General features: G+C 24.3%; 1 protein-coding gene across 1 annotated transcript in view; it reads left to right on the top strand.

Annotated features, from left to right (window-relative positions):
• The window catches only part of LOC122497749 (RNA/RNP complex-1-interacting phosphatase-like), a 49043-nt gene extending 35897 nt beyond the window's left edge, over positions 1-13146 (top strand). Inside the window, exons 6-9 of the mRNA XM_043605020.1 lie at positions 926-969; positions 6365-6425; positions 6846-6892; positions 9546-13146. Coding sequence (XP_043460955.1) covers positions 926-969; positions 6365-6425; positions 6846-6892; positions 9546-10339 — 946 coding nt within the window. The 3' untranslated portion in view covers positions 10340-13146. The remainder of the gene's footprint in view (positions 1-925; positions 970-6364; positions 6426-6845; positions 6893-9545) is intronic.
• Positions 13147-15223: the final 2077 nt, after the last annotated feature.

Here is a 15223-nt window from a genome sequence, read left to right as displayed (position 1 = left end):
TTTATAATAAAAAAAAATGCTTTAAAAAAATTCAATTATTTTCATTAATAAAATTTTTATCAGAATTTCAATTATTTTCAAAACTTTTCATAAAATTCTTGGCAAAAATTTAATTACGTTCAAAAATTTTATAAATTCTGGGCAATATTTAAATTATCTTTGTAATTAATAAAATTCTACTGAGCAATTAAATTATTTTCAACAATTTTAATAAAATAATTGGGGAAATTTCAATTATTATTAAACATTTTCCTCAATTCTACGATTTTCAATATTTACTATGTTTATAAAATTTTCCTTAAAGAATTTAATTATTTAAAAAAATTTAGATAAAATTCAACGCAAACATTTAATTATTTTTGTAAATAATAAAAATTTCACATTAATTCTATTATTTACAAATTTATTATAAATTTCTTCACAAGAATTCCATTAGTTTTATAAATAATAAAATTTTTTACAGAATTCAATTATTTTCATAAATATTAAAATTTAGTTTGGGAATTTAATTATTTTCATAAAGATTAAAACTTTCATAAATTTGTAAATTTTTTGATAAAATTCTTTATGAAAATTCAATTTTGAAAAAGATTCAATTATTCAAATTGATTATAAATTTCTTCACAAGAATTCCATTATTTTTTATAAATAATAAAATTTTTTACAGAATTCAATTATTTTCATAAATATTAAAATTTATTTTTGGAATTTAATTATTTTCATAAAGAATAAAACTTTCATAAATTTGTAAATTTGTTGATAAAATTCTTTAGGAAAATTCAATTCTGAGAAAGATTCAATGATTCAATAAATTATTTATTTTTTTAATTGATATCAATATGTTATTAAATAAATAGAATTGGTTTAATAATTTAAGTATAAAGTGAAATATATATTTTATATGCGGTTTATATGTTTGTTTCAGATTCTTCAAAGCAATGGACGATTTCACCGCAGTTTGTGGAGAAAGTGAGTTTTTAAAAAAAATTTATTTTATCTATTTTATCACTGATGGAATTTAATGAAATTTAGCTTTTAATTTATTGCTTTTTTTCTTCTTTATATGTATATAGAAAAAAGTATAAACTTAGACTGTTTTTTCTTTTTTTTTGAAATGGAATTCAGGAAGCCATTGATTTTTTTAAAGTTTGAGAGTTGAAGTATGTAAAGTGGGAACTTGGATCGTTCGATTGATTTAGGGCTGTAAAGTAATCGGTCCCTTGAAATCCTTACGCTCCTCTCTCTCGGTTAGCGATATTTTCAATTTTATGTACCCAACGTACGCCCAGACTTTAACATCCTCCGTTTCAGCGGCTTTTAAATATTTTCACCGCAGTTTACGTTCGCTACTAGCAAAGTCCGGCTCTCGTGCATCAGGAGCTGTTCGATCCTCCCTCACTCCCTGTTATAAATATTTTTCTTTTTTTTTTTTTTTTTTTTGATTCTACGCACAAATTTCATACGAAGCTTTGAAATTTGCGAGGAAATTTGGATTTTCAGAAATTATATGTTATTTTTTTATGTTTAGGCTTGGAGAAAATTTTTTATTAGACCAAGCAAAACATAAGACAACGACACACGTTTTATTACATTTTCACCCGATATTTTTATTATTATTTAAATTTTTTTTAATATTATTGTTTACTGTAAGAGATTTTTTTTCGAACGTTGTTATTTCGGGACGTTTTCTTATATTTTTAATAATTGGATAAAAAATTATCTTCTTGAATAATTTTTTACTGTTTGTCTATATTGGCGCGATGATAAACTCCGTTTTTTGACTGCGTTTAAAAAGGGGTTGAATATGATTAAAAAAAAATTTTCTTTTTTTTTGAAACCCCAGAAAAGAAAAAGTAGAAATCAATACTTGTAGTGGGTATAAAGATTGTAGTTTCAAGGGGTAATCTCTCTGAAGATCGGCTCATTTGTTGCTGTTACCAGCCGCTACACGACGGGGAGCACGCTCCAGATTCACATTAGATGCCGACGAGTTCCCAGAATAACTTTGCACGGACATCTTCCACGAGATATATAAGTTACTCAACATGCAAAGTGGTAACGAGATGACCTCGGGGAAAAAAGATAGTCAACCAGAAATGGGCTGACGTGCCTTCCGTACGAATAAACGAGGGCAACCTCAACGTGTGTTGTTAAATTAATAATAATATAGGAAGTGAATGTGTGTTTGATGGAAAAAAAACTGCATTTGTGTTTGTGTGGAGAAAATGAAGTGAAAATTGGATGAAATTGATTGTTTGATGGTATTCCTGCAAGTATTTCTGTTTTTTGAATTAATTTCATGGAAATATTAAGAGTAGAGGACGTGTGAGGGTCCTGAAAAGGTGTCAGAAAGAAAAGGCGATGAAAAAAATTTTGCCTAACGTCCCCTTTTTTGTCTTAGTTTCTTTACGCATGCGCGCTGATGGGTTTTAGTGGAAACAGACGTTCGTGCGCATGCGTTTCCGCGGAAACAGTCGTTCCTGCGCATGCGTTTCCGCAGAAACAGTCGTTCCTGCGCATGCGTTTCCGCAGAAACAGTCGTTCCTGCGCATGCGTTTCCGCAGAGACAGTCGTTCCTGCGCGTGCGCCTCTAGAGAGAGAAAGCAGGGGGACGTTAGGTACACTACCTGTTTCTTTTTATCCTCCTGATACTTTCACCAATTTCTACAGTCTCACTTTCTCTATTTTTATATTTCTATGATCAATTCTTACAATCCACAAATTCTCAAAAATTTTCTTCTTTAAATCCAACAATAAATAAATTTCTTGTTGATTGAAAAGCAAAGTTTTAAAATGTTTTAAATTTAACAGATTAAGAAGAAGTACTCAAGGGTTTGAAAGAGTGATTTTCTGAAGAATTCAAGAGTTTAGAAGAGTATTTTTTGATGTTTCAAAAAATTAGAACAATTTTTTTTTTTTTTTTTTGAAGAAAATTGAAGATAAAAGAATTTTTAGGGTTGTCGCAAGTTAGGGAGGAAAAGTCAGCGATTTTTATTAAAAGTAGTGGGAAAAAATTAAACTTTTGGATTTCATAAGAAAATTCTGCATTTTTGTAGAAAATTTCAATTTTTAGTGAATTTAATTAGAATTTTTAATAAACTTAGATTTTTAAAAAATTTTAATAATTCAAAATCTTCTAAAATCAGTTACATTTTTCAATATATTTCAATATATTTAATTAATTATTATTAAATACGATTGAATTATTGAAGAATTTTAGTTTAAAACACGAAAAAAAATTAAATTTTGGAAAACTTACAAATGATTTCAGAAATTCAATTATTTTCAAAAGTAAAAAAAAAAATTATTCGCAGAAATTTATATTAGTTCTGTTTAAACATTTTTTTAAAATCCTTAAAATTTCAATTATTTTTATAAATAATGAAATTCTTCTGAGAAATTAAATTATTACTTCCTCATAGAGGAAGTATTGTAATACCGAAATTTTTCGAGTTCGATTTTTTGACATATCTTTATGTTATTTGACCTCAGGAGTTCAAAAATGACATTTTTAAAAAATGTCATTCCGTATGTGTGTGTGTGTGTGTGTGTGTAAACATCACATTTTTATAAATATCTCGAAATCATGAAGAGCTTTTGGGTTGAATTTTTTTTTAAATTGTAGATCTCACCTGCGGACATAAAATGAGAGTACTTTCTAATATATTAATAAAGTTTAACTAAATTTTTTTTGGATTTTTAATTTTTCAAAAAAACGTTTTTTGCCCATAACTTTAAAAAAATGTTAGGACACCTATAAATGTTTTTCCATAATTTTGTAGAGTTTTTTTAGACGCATCTATTGAGCCCTAATTGAACATTTTTCGTCCATATTAACCGGAGTTATTAAACTTTTAAAAATCAAAAATTTTGGAAAATAAGACTTTTTTGAAAATTTTGTTGAAAAAAGTAGAAGTAATTTTAAAATTATCGTTATCAACTTGTAGAGCATTAAAAAACGCTTCGATTGACCTATTTTTGAACCTAATTCGATAATAAATTTCGAAATTATTGGTATTTTAAAAACCAAAAATTGTGAAAAATGCCATTTTCTCAACTTTTTTGTTTGAAAATTTTTATTTAACTATTAAATTATTGTAACTATTTTGTAGGATATTTAAAAATACATTGATTGACCCAAAATTCAATCACTTTTACCATATTTATAAAAAGTTATTCATATATTTCTATTATTTTTATCTCTATGAGGAAGTAAAGTGTTCATGAAATGACCACCAAAATTATAAAAAAAATACAACTTGGCAGCGGTTTTTTCAAAAATTTTAATAATATTCTTGGTAAAATTTCAATCATTTTCAACAATTTTCCTTAATTCAATGATTTTCAATATCTAGTATTTTACTAAAATTTTCCATTAGAATTCAATTATTTAAAAAAATGATAATAAAATTCTACATAAATATTTAATTATTTTCATAAATAATAAAAATTTCAGAAGAATTCAATTATTTACAAATTTTTTATTACTTTCTTCGCAATAATTAAATTATTATCATAAATAATAAAATTCTTCTTCGAAATTCAATTATTTTCGAAAATTTTAATAAATTTCTTGGCAAAATGTCAAAAATTTTCCTTAATATTCAATGATTTTTAATGTCTAATATTTTAATAAAATTTCCAAAAAGAATTCAATTATTTAAAAAAAATTTGAATAAAATTCAAAGGCAAACATTCAATTATCTATTTTTATAAATTACAAAAATTTCACAGGAATTTAATTATTTACAAATTTTTTATAAATTTCTTCGCAATAAAAATTTAAAAAATTCCTAAATAATATAATTTTTTACAGAGATTCAATTATTTTTATAAATAAAATTCATCGCTGAATTTCAATTATTTTTCTTACAATTTTAGTTGAATTCCTCGACAAATTTAATTAAATAAATTTTTTATTAAAATTCGTCAAAAGAATTCAATTATTTAAAAATTTGTTGATAAAATTCTTTATGTTGAATTAAATTCTAAAAAACATTCAATTCTATAATAAAATATTTAATTTTTGTATTTAAGTAATTGAATTCTCCTAGAATTTTCTAATAAAAATTGATTGAAAAATGGAGTTTAGTTAGAATTTCAGATAATCGCATTTGCGAATAATCGAAATTTCGTAAAATTGAATTCTAAAAAAAATGGATTTGAAAATTTTCAAAGAATTTTTTCAAAAATTATTAAAAATAATTGAATTAAAGAAGAATTTTATTTATAGTTCCAGAAAAAATAATTAAATTGAAATAATAAAAATGTATTAAAAATTTTATTAAAATTTGTCAAAAGAATTCAATTATTTAAAAATGTGATGATAAAATTATTATGAGAATTAAATTTTAGGAAGAAATACATTATTGATTTTTGAAAAGGTTTTAAATAAAAATTTTTGAAAATCTGAATTTTTTATACTTTTAACTAACAATTCTGTAGAAATAAGTTTTTTTTAAAGTTTAATTGAATTTTTTTAAAAATTATTTAAAGGTTTTATTTTCTAATAGAGTATAATAATGGATTTGAAATGATGAAAATAATTTTTAAAAAGCTCCAGTAACTATATTCATTTTTGAATTTCAAAAGGTTGAATTTGAAATTGTTAAAGTGATATAAAATATTCTTTAGTGTCAGAGAAAAAGTCAAAATTTTTTCTGATAATTAAGGAAAAGGCAGGGAAAATAAAATAAAATTTTTGTGTCGAAACTCTGATTTTTTTTTAATAAAACTGAAGATGTAAGAATTTTTTTTTTGAAGAAAATTGAAGATGGAAGAATTTCTTTTTTAAAGAAAATTGAAGATGGAAAAATGTCTCTTTTCGAAGAAAATTGAAGATGAAAGAAGAGTGAAAAGTGTGTTTGACACGAATGGACGAGAGTGAATTATAGTGATTTATGATGAATTATCAAAAAATGAATGTGAATGAAACGAAAAAACAAAGGAATGATGCTCTGCGAATTTTTTGAGAACTTTATTTGGTATCTAAAAAAATGTACCGTATACTAAACTGAAGACTGAAGATTTGTTCTACTTGCACCCACCTCTTGAATTTTCCTGACAATGAATAAATTACTTTTGACGACTATCACACAACATCTGCGACCTGTTTTTAGTAGCCTTGCTATAAACTGACCCTTCACGTACTTTGCTGCAATAAAACAACTTGAACTTTATAACCTAAGTAAGTATACGGTACGCTTTCAAAGTACAGACTTTACTAATTTCCAACAGATACCAAATATTTAAATTTAAATATTTTAAATTTTTAATATTTTCTAAATATTAAAAGAATGAAAGGAAATAAAAATTATTTTATTCCGAATCAATGGTATTCATGTAAATTTTGTTTTGATTTCAGATGAAATGATAGGCGTGCATTGTACTCATGGAGTAAATAGAACGGGTTACTTTATTTGTCGGTAAGTCTTGTTGGTCTTTTACTTTTTTGTTTATTGATTATTAGTTCAATATAATAATAGGTAAGTAGTAAAAATAAAATTATTTTTAATTTAATTTGCATTTCTTTTAATTAATTTTAATTTAATTTCCAATTTATATTGTACTTTTTTGCACTCTGCAAAGGTACTTATTTATTACTTATATTTTAATTTATTATTATTATTTAATCAAAAAATAATTATTTAAATTTTAATTTAATTTAAAAATTAAATAATTTTGGAGATTTAAATTTTCATGGAATTGCAAATTGACAGAATGAAAATTTGCGAATTGACTTGTCAAAATATTCAGAAATATTCAGTTTACATTATTTTATCTGCATTAAAGTTTAATCGATTCCATTTGCCGCTTTGACCCCAATTTGTCCATTTTTTTTGCAGATATCTTGTACAACAACTCGGTTGGAAACTGACACACGCTTTGCAAGGTGACTATCCCACAATATTTTTTGCATATCAATTTATCGAACTATCCCGAACTTGACATACTCTAAATGCAATGGAGTAAATAGCCAATAATTATTTTCAAAAAGTTATTAAATTCACATTTTCAATTCAAATTAATAATATTGCAATTTTAATTTACAATTAAAATTGAAAATTACAATTACAATTTCAATTCAAGTTTACAATAAAAATTGTAAATTTAAAAAAAAACATGTAAACTTTGATAAAAATTGTAAACTTCAATTTAAATTTACATTTACAATTCTAAATTATAAATGAAATTCACAAATTTCAATTCAAATTTGCAATTACAATTGAAATTTACAATTTAAATTCCAATTTGCAATTTCAATTCAAATTTGCAATTACAATTGAAATTTACAATTTCAATTCAAATTTGCAAATTGTAAATTTGAATTGTTAATTTTATTAACAATTATAAAAATTTAAATACTAAATTTATATTGCAATTATAAATATAAATTGAAATTGTTAATTTCGATTCAAATTTGCAAATATATTAATTAAAGAATAATTTGAAAATTACAAACATAATTTACAATTTCAATTACAAAAAAATTTTAATTACAGTTTAAATTCATAATTTTAATTTAAATTTGTATTTCAAATTGTAAATTTTGATAGTAATTTACAGTTTCAATTGTAAATATAAATTGGAATTGTAAATTTAAATTGTAATTTATTATTTTAATTGTAAATTTAATTTGCAACTGTTCAGTTTTGAATTGTAATTGTAAACGTGATTTACAATTGTAAGTTTTGAAATGGAATTGTTTATTTAAAATTCAATTATAAGTTTTAATTGAAAATTATAATTCTGCATTTCAATTACAACGAATGGAAATTGTAAATCAAAATTGTAATTTACAAGTTCATTTTCAATTCTAAATTTGAATTGAAATTATAAAATTTGGATTAAAATTTACACATATAATAAAAATTTATTAGTGTAAAATTATAAATATAATTTTCAATTTCAATTCGTATTTGCAAGTACAATTCAATTTACACTTTCAATTTAAATTTATAATTAGAATTAAAATTTACAGTAGCAATTAAAATTTACAATTAGAATTTATAATTGCAACCAAAATTACAATTTTAATTCAATTTTATAAATTCAATTAACATTTATAATTGAAATTATTAATTTAGAATTTTAATTGAAAACTTAATTTGCAAGCGAATGTTTTAAATTGAAATTATATATTTAAATTGCAATTATAATTTTAGAATTGAAATTGTAAATTTCAAATGAATATGTAAAAATTTGAATTGTAAATTATTTAATGAATTGAAATTGTAAATTTAATTTGCAATTGTAAGTTTTGAATTGAGATTGTATATTTACATTGAAATTATAAGTTTTAAATTGAAATTGTTACTTTGAATTGCTATTAGAAAGAATTGAAATTTAGAATTAAAATTTAAATTGTAAATTTTACTTATAATCAACAATTTCAATTGTAAATTTGAATTGCAATTATACATTTGAATTAAAATTTAAAGATATAGGAAAAATAATAGTGTAACGATTACAAATACAATTTATAATTTCAATTGTAATTTTTTAATTGAAATCGTAAATTTAATTTTCATTTTTAAGTTTCGAATTGAAATTATAATTTGGAATTGTAAATTTTAATTGAAATTTACAATTTTTATTGTAAACTTGAATTAAAATTGTAAATTTTACTTGTAATTATAATTTTCAATTGTAAGTTTTGAATTGAAATTGTTATTTCACAATTTAAATTGTAAATTTAATTTGCAATTTTGCCTAAGTTTCGAATTGTAAATTTGAATTTCAATTTTAATGAATTGTAAATTTAATTTGTAATTCTAATTTTTGAATTGAAATTGTAAATTTAATTTTCTTTTGTAAGTTTTGAATTGAAATTGTAAATTTAATTTTCATTTTTAAGTTTCGAATTGAAATTGTAATTTGCAATTGTGAGTTTGGAATTGTAAATTATATTTGAAATTTACAATTTTTATTGTAAAGTTGAATTAAAATTATAAATTTTACTTGTAATTATAATTTTCAATTGTAAGTTTTGAATTGAAATTGTAATTTACAATTTAAATTGTAAATTTAATTTGCAATTTTACCTAAGTTTCGAATTGTAAATTTGAATTGCTATTTTAATGAATTGTAAATTTAATTTGTAATTGTAATTTTTGAATTGAAATTGTAAATTTAATTTGTAATTGTAATTTTTGACTTGAAATTGTAAATTTAATTTGTAATTGTAATTTTTGAATTGAAATTGTAAATTTAATTTGTAATTGTAATTTTTGAATTGAAATTGTAAATTTAATTTTCCTTTGTAAGTTTTGAACTGAAATTGTAAATTTAAGTGTCATTTGTAAGTTTTGAATTGAAATTGTATATTTTAATTGCAAGTAGAAGTTTTGAATTGAAATTTTTAATTTTCTATTTGAATTGTTAATTTAATTTTTATTTAATTTGTTAATTTAATTTTAGTATTAAAATTGTTTAGTATTAATTCCATTTTTGCAACTATTTTCTACTTTTAAACCATTTTTCTTTTAAACGTCGAACTGTTTGCAAAGATAGAAATGTTGACGGAGAATAAAATTTCCTTTTAGCGTTTCAAGAAGCCCGGGGATATCCGATTGAACGTCAGAATTATGTAAGTGAATTGAGGAAAGCGCCATGCGGTCGTAAAATTGACACGAGCAAAGTGAATCTAACATTGCCCAGCAGCAATAATACCCGTGCGAGAAAGGTGCCAGTAAAACGAAGACCTCCTCTGAATCACCCAGGTGGTCGACCACCCCCACCACCGCCACCCTATCTAATGGGTCCACCAGGCCCCGGTTTCCATCCACCACCACCGCCACGCCGTGGTTTCGCCAATGGTGGACCATTTCCACGAGGCGGTGGTCCACCACGTGGATTCAATTTCCCCGCACCACCTCAGCCAGGCTATGGACCACGATTGGGCGGCCCACCTCCACCACCACCACCTCATGGCGCCCGATTTGGTCCACGACTGGGCCCAAGAATGGGCATGAGAAGTCCAATGCCGCCAATGCCACCAATGGGCGCTCCGGCACCACATCCACGAGGTCCACCTCGCATGCCATTACCGCCAAGAATGCCAATGCCACCAAGAATGTCTGGTCCACCACGATTGCCAATGGGACCTTTGCCAAGGTTACCTCCCGCCAAAATGCCACCACCGAGACTTCCTCTAGCCGCTCAGCACATAGCAGGAAAGCGAAATTCACTGCAGAATTCACGTAAGCGTAAAATTCGTGCCGCTGCCGCTGCTGCCACGGCGATAACGAAAAACATTAAAGATCAAGATTTTACTGTCGACACATTCGAGGAGAATTTAACAACCGCACCACCTGGAAAAGCAAGGAGAGTCTCTTAATTAAGACCTAAATATTGACGTTATTGTGACATCATTTTTTTTTTTTTTTAGGACTTTTTTGACACACGATGTACAATGGAATATTGTAAATTCAAATAAAAATGTATAGTAGGGTCTGTTAACACACACAAAAATAATAATTGTGAATCGACAGTTAAAGTTAATTTCTCTATTAAATAAGTATTTAAGAATTTTTTTTTTCCTTTTTAACTATGGGTTATATAAATAATAGAATTTTTTGACTGGACGTCATAATAGTTCTTTAATGTACGTTCTATGTTTATGAAAAAATGTCGCAGAAATAGTTTTTACTTTTTCTTTTCAACTAATAGTGAAATGTTTCATCAAGTTTTGGAATTTTCAAATGAGCGAGAATTTTTCTTGCTTCCTAATTCGATTTTTTATTTTTACATAGAGTTGGAATTTTATTCTTTTATATTGCCCTAATAGTGAGAAATATTTCATTCGAATTCCTGGAATATTTCATACAACTTTCAGGAATATTAAAATGTCCAAGAGACCTTTGAATGCTCCTCTCGAGTAATATTGAAATATTCCATTCAAATATTTAAATATTCCATTCACACTCTCTGGAATATTTCATCCATCTTTCAGGGATATTAAAATATCCTACCTTTGGAATATAATAGAAATATTCAAGTGGAATATTAGAGGAATATTCCATAGGAATATTACACTTTAAATTTACAAATTCTACAGTTACAGTGAAACTCTATTTCAGTCCTCCCAAAAGAAGGAATATTTCATTGGAACCTTCGAAATATTCCTTTGGAATATTCCATTTACATTTTGGAAATAAAAAATTGTCTGACCTTTGAAAGTTTCTTTGGTATAATTTAGAAATATTCTATTTGAATAAAATAGAAATATTTCATTTGAATAAAATAGGAATATTTCATTGGAATAATATAGAAATATTTCACTCGAATATTATGGGAAATACTCTAATGGAATATTTCTTTTTCAAAATAACAACTTTGTCAGTACAAAATAAATTGATGAATTTATTTAAATGGTGCGAATTTTGATTAGTAAATTATTATCAATAATACTAATAAAAATAATAAAATATTTTTGCAAAATTCCAATGGAATATTCCTACAATATTTTCATGAAATATTCCTACATTTTTCCAAAAGAACATTCCAAAGGTCGGATATTTTAATAGTCCAAAAATGAGGATTATGAAATATTCCGAGCTCTTAGTTGTCTCTTAGCTAAATAAATATTAAATTTACTATATTATTCATTTTGATACAGTTTTATAATATCAATTATTTCAATATTTTATTAATAAATAATTAACAGCACGCAATATTCCAATCACTTTCTTAGAATATTTTATTAAAACATTGGAAATATTCCATCTACATTTTAGGAATGTTAAAATATCCGACTTTTGCCATATTTCTTTGGAATAATTCAGGAATATTCCTTTAGAATAATATAGGAATATTCCATTGGAATATTGCAGGAAATAATACATTGAAATATTAGTTTTCAAATTTGGAATATTTCTTTGAAATAACTTAAAAATATTATATTGGAATATTGTGGGAATATCTAAGTGGAATATTATAGGGATATTCCATAAGAATATTACTCCTTAAGTTTACAAATTTTCCCGTTTAAAAAAAATCGATTAATTTATTTAAATGGTTTTATAATTGATTAAAACATGATCAATAATACTAAAAAAAAAAATATTTTTACAAAATTCCAATGGAATATTTCCACAAAATTTTGAGTGGATTTTCCTGCAACTTTCCTAAGGAACATTCCAAATGACAGATATTTTACAATGAAAAAAAGATTTATTTGAATGAACTAAACGATTACTTGTCTATTTTCAAATAAATATTTACCTGCATCAAATAATTTTTATTTGAATTCAATTTTATTTGAACCAAGTACTGAAATTATTGATTCAAATACAATCTATTTGATTTGAATAAAAATTATATTTAATCAAGTATTGAAGTCAACGAAAAATGATTTTACTCAAGTAAATATTTATTTGATAATGGACAAGTAATTGATTATATGAGTCAGATAATTTTTTTCAGTGTAATATTTCTTAAAATGTGGGTGGAATATTTCTCTGAAATTTTCCAATCCTTCAGTGGAATATTCGAGTAATGTTCCGTGATATTTCGTGTTTTTGGGGAATTTATTAATTTTAATAAAAAAAATGTTATGTTAAAATAAATTTTAATGGAAGAAAAATTCAAACTTATTAATTTGAACGGTTTTCTCATTTAAATATTCGAAAACTTTATGGAAATCAAGTAAATGTGAATTTCTAGTTTGGCTACTATAGAAAATAACTATATTCTTGAATTAAACATTGTGTCATCATGTATATCGATAAAGAAAATCCTCCTAAATTAGCAAATTGGAAGTTGTATTTATTGTAATTATATACAATATTACCAATTTTATAAAATGCGATGAATTTATTTTACACACTTTTCTTATTTTGGCGTTTACTTTTTGAGATGACGATGATGATGATGTTTTTCCAAATAGTCGTTTTGAAAAATTGCATAAAAAAATATTTGTAATCGATAAGTGACAATTAAGAAAGCGTGAAGTTTATAAATGTTGAGTGAATTTTACTTTCCTTCGAGGGGGGGTTTTTTTAGTGACATGTTTCCGATAACGTGTTACCTTTACTTACGCACTCTCTTCGCTTATTATTCTTTACCTTTATATATGAAGTACACTTGTGCTTAAGCAAAAAAAAAAAAATATTAATAAAAGTAATTCGTATTGAAAAATAAAAATTCAAGGAGTGTGCAGTTATTTTTTGAGGAGAATACCCTACGTTTCTGTTAGTTGATATTTGATAAGCTCTTTTGTGTTTCTAACATCGCTTTTCTCCTATTTAATATAAATTACTTTTTTTGAACGCAATTATTAATATTTAGTTGTGGTAGTTAAACTGTTTATTAGTAGTAGTTTAACTGTTTTATATAAGTTGTAGTTTAACTCTTAATTTTGTTAATATTTAAAATCGTCGAAAATTATGTTCAAAGAAAATTATCCTAAAGTACTTTGGTAATAATAAATATATAATTATTCTGGTGTGGTGATTTTAGACGCAGATTTTTTTCGCTTGTAAAATATTATGAAATAAATGAAAAACTCAACATCTCAAAATTTAAAAAAAATCAAAAAATTCCTGAACGATAATTATAATTATAAATGAATTGGTTTATAAAAATCTGTATTATAATAATCGTATATTCTGGATTTTTGTTCTCAGTTTAAAATTAGTTTTTTCTTGCTTTTTATTTCCATATTTTTTTGATAATTTTTCCATTTATGTTTCGAATTTATTAAACTTAAGGAAATTATAATTTAATTTTTAAAAGATTAAATAATAACAAAAAATAATTAAGTGGATTTTTTTTCAAAGAAAAAATAAATTTTTGGTTACAAAAAATTTTATAACTTTTGTAATAAAAATAATTGAACTCTTGCGAAGAATTTACAAATGTTTAAAAGTACTTGAAGTCCTCGGAAAAATTAAAGAAAATTGTTAAGTTTGCTAGTTATTTTATAACAAAATTTGAATACGAAAAAAATGCTTTGCTGAAAATTATATTCACAATATTTTCTGTTTTGAAAAGAAAATAATATTTTTTCCATTGTCAGATTAATTAAATGACATTATTTTTTTCTTTTCTTTTTGAAAATATTGAACCTTGGCCAATAAGTACTCGATGTGCAATTATATTTACACGTGTGATGCGACCGAGATACAATCGAATTGGGCCTCGAAGATCATTCTTACCTTCCATGTCGATATAAATCAAATATTGTAATTGACGGTAACGCGATACCTTCGCCGCGATAGTAAGTCTCTTGGAAATTTGTCTTTACCGAGCCATTGCCTCTTGACTTTTTTTTTTTTTTTTTTTTTTGCTTCGTTAAGTCACTTACATTTATTTTTTGTAAATTTATATTTACATTCTTCATTATCGAACGATTTTTTCCCACAATATTATTGTTATTATTTTTTCCCCTTAATATTTATAGCGAAAACGAGAAAATAATTTTTTTTTTACTTTTTTTACATTCTCATTACATATGGGAAAGTATTGAAGTTAATTTCTGTTCTCGATAAGAGAAATATTTCTATATTTATTAGCATATTTTTCTCAAGTTTCCCCTCTTTATATTCGACCAATTCTCCACAAAATGGAGCGAACTTTATCGATTTTCAAACTCTGAGAAAATTGAATTGATCGTTTATTATAATTACGTACAATCTTTTTTGTCAAAGAATAAAAATCTGTAGTTGGGAAATTAGATAGTATCGCAACGTTATAATGGAATTGCAATCGTTGGAATGAAAGGGAAAAATAATTTCCCGAAAAAAAAGAATTTAAAGAATCTGAATAACAAGATCGTAAAATTTTGATTAAATTTTCCCGGGTCTTGATTAATCGATAGATTTATAGATTTTGTTTTTTTGTATATAATCAGGATTGATGCAGGTCAGGGAATTTAGGAAAAAGTCAGGTATTTTCATTGTAAGTAATGGAAAAAATTATATTTTTATAATTCATAAGAAAATTCTGAATTTTTGTGTCTTTTTTGTTAAAATTTAATTATTTTTAAAACATTTTCGTAATTCAATGATTTTCAATATCTACTATTTTCATAAAATTTCCAAAATTTTTCCTAAAAATCTTCGTAAGAATTTAATTTTTTTCATGAATAATAGAAATTTCTCAGGAATTCAATTATTTAAATTAATTAAAATTTGCTTAAAATTTTGTCGAAAGAAATCAATTATTAAAAAATGTTTGTAAAATTCTTCGCAAGAATTAAATTATTTTGATAAATATTTAT

Source organism: Leptopilina heterotoma, unplaced genomic scaffold, assembly GCF_015476425.1.
Source record: "Leptopilina heterotoma isolate Lh14 unplaced genomic scaffold, ASM1547642v1 Lhet_136, whole genome shotgun sequence".
Lineage (NCBI taxonomy): Eukaryota > Metazoa > Arthropoda > Insecta > Hymenoptera > Figitidae > Leptopilina > Leptopilina heterotoma.
This window is presented reverse-complemented; position numbering and strand designations above follow the sequence as displayed.